Raw genomic sequence first — 8,061 nt, 5'->3', positions numbered from 1 at the left:
AGAGGGAACATACCTCAATATAATAAATGTTGAGTACAGCGTAAGGAATATAGTCAACAATATTGTAATAACTATATATGGTGTCAGGTGGGTACTAGACTTATGGGGAAATCACTTAAGTTATATGAATGTCTAACCACTACGCTGTACACCTGAAAGTAATATAACATTGAATGTCAACTGTAATTTAAAAATGAAAAAGAAAATTAGAAAAGAATAAGGTTTAGAATTAAAAAACTCCAACAAAAATTATAATAGACATTTATTTAAAGTAATGCATTTGCAGCCCATGTAATTCTAAATTGTACATTTCAGAGTTACACAACATCATAAAAATACTTTGAGGATAGCTGCATCCAAACATTTCCATTACATGATTATTTCTTTGCCCATTCTTCTCTCTCTTTTCTTTCCCGAATAACCTCTTTCAGATAGGGTTCAAGGTAGAATTTATCCTAAAGAACGAATAAAAGGAAAATATCACATGCCACCATCATATACTGATATATCTTACATACTCAATAGGTCTTAAACATCAGAAATGCATCAAAACTAATTTCCAGGGCTGGCCTGGTGGCTCAGGTGGTTGGAGTGCCATGCTCCTAACGCCGAGGTCGCTGGTTCGATTCCCTCATGGGCCAGTGAACTGTGCCCTTTACAGCTAAGATTGTGAACAACAGCTCTCCCTGGCGCTGAGCTGACATGAGCATCCGGAGGTTGGCATGAGCTGCTGTGAGTTGTTGCAGACTGCTGTGTGCTGCCGTGTGCTGCCATGAGTGGCCGGTGGCCAGCGTGAGTGGGCAGCAGCCATGGTGAGCAGCCAGCAGCCAGTGAGAGCTGCCGTGAGCTGCTGTGAGCTGCCGACTGACTACAGACGACCGACTGCCTCAGCCGGGGGAAGCGCAAGGCTCATAATGCCAGCATGGGCCAGGGATCTGTGTCCTACACAACTAGACTGAGAAACAACGGCTTGAATTGGAGTGAGGCAGGGAGGCGAAAGAAAGGGGGAAAAATATTTAATTTCTAACTTAAGAAAAAATATTCTCAAGCAAAGAACTATCTGCCTTTCTAAAATGTAAAAACCCATAAATTGGTTGCTTTGATAGGTTATTATGAGAGGAAAGTCTGACAGAAAAAGAGAGTCTACAAGCTTTTGCCTAGTTTCAATGCAGTTCAAGGGGCAGGGTTTGCTTCACAGAATCCTTCCTGGGAGCTAGAGGGCCACTTAATGCGCTGATTACATGAACACCACCATTTTTTCACCTGAACAGGAAGCAGAGTGTAGAGGGAGAACAACAATAGCCTGGGAGGCAGAAGACCCAGATTCTAGTCCCTGGATCTCTATATTAGAGACTTGTTTAGTAATTTTGGAACAGTCTCTTCACCTTTAAATCTCAATGTGTCTGTCTCTAAATTGGAAGTGGCATTTGCTGTATTAACCTCACCATATTAATGTAAGAATATTATTTGCTGCAGCTTTACGAACTCTAAAGTGCCACACAAACGAATGTCTTTCTGTTTGTAATACTCAATCCTTAATAGCCAACATTATTAGATACAAAGAATCTGTTCTACCTCCTCATATTTTGTCCACTGCTCTTTAGGCAAGATCTGCTGCCTCATGGTAAGGTCCAATGCTCTCTTGATTCGAAACACCCTGTCATTATACAAGTTCTCAGGAAGCCTTCTTATTGCTTCTTTTACATCTTCATCCACATGTATTGTGTCATCGCGCATTAACCCTGTGATAGAAAACCAGAGAGTTTGGGGTGGCCAGATGGCTCAGTTGGTTAGAGCAAGAAATCTTCACAACAAGGTTGCTGGTTCAATTCCCACATTGGATAGTGGGCTGCGCCCCCTGCAACTAAAGATTGAAAACGGTGACTGGACTTGAAGCTAAGCTGCGCCCTCCACAACTAGACTGAAGGACAACGACTTGACTTGGAGCTGATGAGCCCTGGCAGAACACACTGTTCCTCAACACTCCCCAATAAAATAAAATAAGAGAAAATAAAAACAAAATACAAGAGACTTGTACCAAGTATGTATCTCAAAAATCAGGAATTAAAAAAAAAATAAGTAAAATACCTTTATGATTTATAAATTTAAGATGGGTGAATATCAAAAGTTAGGTATGATGAAATTCAATGTATTTCATACATAATAATGTGTTACTTTAATAGATTCTTTCTAAAATGGTACTGTGGAAACAATGTATGAGCTTTTTAAAGTCCACTGCCACAAAATTCACTTTATCTAAAACAATTTTTAAAATATTTAAAATGTTTACCTTGTTTTTAAACACACATCAATAAACCACATCTCTACTGTCTTATACTTCAAATCTGAAATCAAGGTATTAAAGAAACTTAAAATAATATTGTACTAAGGAACCAGTAACATTTAATGATGCTTCCATCAAGCTTCAGTAACAAAAAATAAAATTCATGGCAAATTATAAAGTTCTAAAAAAGTTCAGGCATCAGATGACTGTAAAGATGTCAGACAATTTAAATATTTGAAAAAATCTCTACTTTCAAAGTTCATATAACCTAAATTTTAAAATACTAAGTGGAGGAGTTGGGAGAGGGAGTATATAATAAGAATCATGTCCAGTTATCATATTTCAAGAACATAAATTATTTCTATCTCAAACATTTGAGAAGATAGCATCCCTCTTCTCAAAATAATAAAAAGAAAATGGCTGTGATTTAACATAACAATTAAAATGTGACCGAATTTTAAAATCTTCTAAAGTACACAAGTACAATTAGTTAAAGTTACTTTTATAGACACAATAACTCTTGCAAAAGCACTATTCTCAGAAAAAGCAAAAAGAAAAACCAGAAGAAAGGAGATACTCACCCAGTTTATTGAACCCTGCGGCATTGTAATACCATTTTCGAATACCCTCTAGCCACCGGCTTGATGCTGCAACTGATATTGTCACACTGTTAGTTGCTACAATTCACTTATATTTAAAATGAAAACATTGATAGGCAAGTAACCACTACTCTTATAGTTACTCTGTTAGAGAATGCAAACATAGGACGGAATTTCCTTTGAAAAGCATATACTCTATATATTGTAGATAAAAATTTCTTACTTTATCTATGAGCAAAAGTGACTGCACATAAAAACTTGGGTAAGTCATGGAAAAAAAGAGTAAACTGAAACATCTAATGGACAGGTACAATTATTGCCACTCAAGCCTCTCAAATTCAAGCATGCCATCCTTTTATGACCCCCACCACTAACAAATTAAAGGGGTAGAGTTGGGGAAAGGAACTTGGAACTTCTCCATCATTCATTGTTTCAGAAGTAGATTACAGGAAATAGTGTAAACTTTTCTTTTCAAGGGAGTAGAGCTGTATGAAAATAAAATTTCAGGAAAAGGATTTCAGGATAGGCTGGCGGGTCTAAAAGACCCTCACCCTCCAAAATTTTTATTCTGCATTACCTGTTTTACACTTGGCTATAATCTGTATATGTTATTTCTGGGAGGATTTTGATGCCATTGGTTAGTCATTTAACATTAATATGAAATAGCAAAAGAACTCTATTTCCCTCCTCCCAAGCAGCAAACTTTCCACCAGGGGAATACATATTTGAAAATGGATGAGAAGAAATAGGTAATGTTAAAATTCTTTAGAGCATAGGACTGAACCTGATAGGGTAGCCCAGTAGTTGCTACAGCATAATGACTAATTTTTAAAGGAGAGATGTATTACAGAAGGGGAGGTAGACCAAGTTTAAAATTTCCTTTAAATTTTTGTCTAGGAATAGCCCCTTACAGAGGAAAGAAAAAGCAAACAGTTCCCCTCACCCCTACTCCTTAGTACATCACAGATTACAAGACTTTGATAAATATCCTCTGAAATTAAGCACCACATATAATATTGCTTCTAGCAAAACAAGTATCAAAATACCCGAGTCTACAAACATACTTGTAGATGGCAAATTAATTGTAAATATATTTACCAATGATGATAATAATATTCACTGAATACTTATTTTATGCCAAGCACTATCCTATTTGCTTTGCTCACATTAGCTCGGTTTACTTACAGCACACCTGTCCTTGCGGCGGGGAACAAGGCTTACAGAGGTCATCCCAGCCAAGATCAAAGTCAGCTAGTGATAGAGAATTGAGACCAGGCCTACCTAGTTCCAAACACTGCATAGAGGCAGAGTGCCTTCAATATTTGTAAAGTTAATTAAATAATGAATTCTTAAGAGTCTCCCCCACCCCAAAAAGTCCAATGTCATTTAAGTTAATGAATTTTTCTGGCAATCTGCTGTTTCTTAATAGCTTCACAATTGCTAGGGGCAGAGAGAAAGGGTTTAAAAAGCTACTCCAATTTATACCGACAGAGGGCAGAGATTGGCAAAAAAGAGGGGGGTAAAATTCTATTTGATGCTCACGTTCTGTTTGAAATATTCCAGCAATTTCTGCATTCTATTCAATAATATCTGTTCTAGTGCCTACAAAAAAATACAAATTTCTCCAAGTCTACAAATCAATCTGACGTTCCAGATAAGGTTAACTTGAAGATCTGCTGTAACCCTTGCTCAGCTACCCCTAATTCCCAGTTTGAGAAGCGCCTAGGGATGGAATGAAGTTTCCAATCCTATATTCGCCGGTTACTTTGCCTCCTCATCAGCGTAAAAGGTAAACTAATATCCCCCTCGTCGAGCTGGCAGAATTTATCGCGTTAATGCACATGACAGCGCTCGGCTCACAGTAAGCACCCAGTTCGTTTTTGCTGAAAGTCATCCACCAATTACGTATCTCCTTGTGCCCTTGAACTCTTTCTAAGGCCGAGCGGAAGGACTGCCGGACACAGGCAGCTGGAACGCCAGGGCTGTCGGAGCCACCACCCGCACGTTTACCAACAGTAGGTCCACATCCCAACCCCTAGGCGAGCCTGGCGTGGGGAGAGCAAGGGGGAGCGGGAAAGGGGTCCTTTAGGCTGGACCGAAACCACCGCCTTCCGTTACGCCGCAAAGCTGGGCAAAGAGGGAGCAGAGGAAGAGAACCAAGTAGCTGCGAAAATAAAAGGTTGAGCGCAGCACTGCCCACCAAATAGGACATCAGTTACTTACCAGCAGGCCTGCTCGCCATTTTGGCCCGTGAACGAAGCGTTGCTTACCGGGTAAGTCCTTGAGGGCGCTCTGGACCCAGTGCGCAGGCGCCTCAGGTCGCCTGCGCAGGCGCAGTTCTGACGGCCGACGTTCGGCACCTGTCTTGCTTGTCTCGCCTGAGTTCTATCAACGGAGTAGGCTGGGCATTTTGCGCGCCCGGTTCCAAGAAGCATTCCCATCATGTGACGTGATGGGAAAAACCTTAGGCAAGGAATTAGGAAACCGGGACTATATCCTGGGTTCTGTTACTGACGAGCTGTGAGAGCTTGGGCAGTATTAATTGCACCCTTGTGCCAAACAACGCGCTAAGCATTTTATGGGCATATTAAATTTAATTCTCAAATTTAATTCTAATTCTTAAGTGCTATGATTATCCTCCTTGGAGAGAGGAAGAAACTGAGACTCAGAAAGGTTGGGTAAATTGTCCAAGGACGCACAGCTAGGAAGGACCCAGGTTCCTCTTCCAGAATCTGAGAATTCAGATAAAACTTTGGGACTCCTTAATTCTAAGGCCATAGGCTACACTACTAATCCAAGATATACTAACCCTCTCTGGCCTTCCGTTTCTCCAGCTGAAGATCTACTTCCAGCCATTTTAGTGGAAGGTTAAAGGTCAGTTCAGGAAAAAAAAATATTAAATCTAAGACACATAGAAAAATGTGCAAGCAACTAACGTAACAGCAAGTACAGTTTTAAGGTCTCAGTTCCAACATGTTAAGTCTAAGGTGTAAAAAACTAGGGACAGAAAACAAGAGACTAAGTCTGACTGATGCTCATTCAGTTACTGGTGAACTTCTACCATCATTACTGTCTTGGTCAGCTCAGGCTTCCATAACAAAATACCACAGATTGGGTATCTTAAAAAACACAGATTTATTTTCTCAGTTCTGGAGGCTGGAGGCCCAAGATCAAGGTACCAGCATTGTCAGTTTCAGGTGAGGGCTCCTTCCCGGTGGGTTCTAGAAGGCTGCCTTCTCACTGTGTCCTCACATGGCAGGGAAAGAGCAAGTTGTTTCGTGTTTCTTCTCATAAAGGCACTAATCCCATCATGAGGGCCCCACCATTATGACCTTATCTGAACCTAATTATCTCCCAAGGGCCCCATCTCCAAATGCTATCACTTTGGGGATTAGAGTTTCAATTTAGAAATTTTTTTTTTTTTGGGGGGGACACAATTCAGTCCATAGTAACTACCCACCAATATCTTTTGTTTACTTTGATCTTAAGCTGAGAGCTTACATCTCACTGTAAGTTCAAAAGGTTGGATTTAATGGTCTTAGTCACATCCCAGTTCTAAAATTCTGTTGCCTTCTTCCTTTCTCCTTCTCTGTGCTGCCATAATATCCCACATTAGTTCTGGATGCGTAACTAAATGAATGCATACATTAATAATGAATGGTTGCTCCCAGACTACACTAAAGTCTGAAAAACGTGAAGAAATGCAATACATGTGTATGTTGGCATATTGCCTTCTGAGAAGTATTCAGTAAACTCTCTTCCTCCTTACCCCTTAAGTTTCAGCTTACTGGTTATAGGGAGAAGGTGCAATAGAACGAAGAGCTTGTCAAAGGATCAGATACCCAAGACTCACAAAATCCAGCTCCTATTTGTATTGAGCCTAGAGAACCTGGATGTTTGCTGGTAGTCATTAGTGTTGATTCAAAAATGATTTTTAGTTTCCCTCCTGACACATGGTAGGATTGCACTTCTATGTCCCCTTAAAGCTAGGCATGGCCATGTGACGCTTTGGCCAAGAAAAATGTGTTTTTTAAGACCAATTCTCCACATTCCTCTCCCTTCCATAGACTGATTAAACCCAATATAATGGCGGCTCCATCAACCTCTATCACTAAAGATGTGAAGCAGCGTTTTTGGTCCCTAGTTGGCCATGTATGAGATGAAAACTTGTGTGGTTTTAAATCATTTGGTGTTTTAGGACTATTCGGTACGGCAGCACAGCTTAGCCTGTTCTGACTAACATAAGTAGGTTGTTAATAAAAGCAACATGAGGTTCTGAGCTATAGTAAGACCAGGCAGGATGGTTCCACGCTTTGTCTCCCAGCTGTACCTTCTTCCTTCCTGTTTATTGATCTCATCCAGTAGAGAACTCCATGAAGGCACATATCTATGCCACACTCTCCACGGTATTCTAGGAACTATCTTGGATTTTCCAGCCTCAAATGTATGTTCCCTCAAATGTATGTTGAGTGAATGAGTAAAATCTGTAACAGGAAGGCCTTCACCAATTATAGTTTCTCATGAGGTTTCAGAACATCTAGCACACAACAAAATACTGGTGCACAACAAAGTACCCCTAAAGTTAGTAGTTTAAAACACTTTATTTCTCCCAGTTCTGAATTCAGCTGGGTAGTTCTGCTCCATATGGTATCTGCTGAGGCTGAAAATCCAAGATAGCCTCTTCACTCACATGTCTGGTGTTCAGCTGGCATTGCTGGCAAAGCTGAGATTTGGCCAGGAATCTGCTTCCACCTTATTTCTCCAGTAGAGACACTAGACCTCTTCACAAGAGGATAAGACCCAATGTGCAAGTGCTTATAAAGAAGAGGTTTGATAATGTCCCATAGACTGAATCGCATTGAGCCAGAGTTTCCTCCTTGTAGGAAGGAAACTACACAAAAGTACAAATACCAGGTGTTGGTTCCTTAGGGGCCACCAGTGTTATCATTTTACTAAATCTTGAGATCCTAAGGCAGATAACAGACATCATGATGCTTCATTTTCCAAATAATCAGACACAGAGTTTAAATCATTTGCCTAGGATTACATAGCTAATCAGCAAATAGGAAAAAAACTATCAGTTCATGCTATAAATCTTTGTGCACAGGCAGTTAAGTCAAAGGTTTTTTTTGGTTTTTCACTATGTCTCATTGCCCTCTACTTACCTTCAAATTACTT

General features: G+C 40.1%; 1 protein-coding gene across 1 annotated transcript; it reads right to left on the bottom strand.

Annotated features, from left to right (window-relative positions):
- Positions 1-245: 245 nt before the first annotated feature.
- On the bottom strand, positions 246-5,227 carry UQCRB (ubiquinol-cytochrome c reductase binding protein). Its single transcript, XM_081070951.1, has 4 exons — positions 5,107-5,227; positions 2,866-2,937; positions 1,576-1,742; positions 246-455 (listed from the first exon to the last, which is right to left on the bottom strand). Exons 1-4 carry the CDS (start codon positions 5,123-5,125, stop codon positions 378-380), a joined length of 336 nt encoding a protein of 111 aa, XP_080927077.1. The 5' UTR covers positions 5,126-5,227; the 3' UTR covers positions 246-377.
- Between the last annotated feature and the right edge of the window lie 2,834 nt (positions 5,228-8,061).

The sequence above is a fragment of the Rhinolophus hipposideros genome, assembly GCF_964194185.1.
Source record: "Rhinolophus hipposideros genome assembly, chromosome: 13".
Classification (NCBI taxonomy): domain Eukaryota; kingdom Metazoa; phylum Chordata; class Mammalia; order Chiroptera; family Rhinolophidae; genus Rhinolophus; species Rhinolophus hipposideros.
Note: the sequence above shows the minus strand (reverse complement) of the source record. Positions and strands in the feature narration are given on the sequence as shown.

Coding starts and splice junctions, on each gene's coding strand:
- UQCRB (XM_081070951.1), bottom strand. Junction 1,743..2,865: donor CGCAGGGTTCAATAAACTGG/GTGAGTATCTCC, acceptor TTTCTATCACAG/GGTTAATGCGCGATGACACA. Junction 456..1,575: donor AGTGGACAAAATATGAGGAG/GTAGAACAGATT, acceptor TTCGTTCTTTAG/GATAAATTCTACCTTGAACC.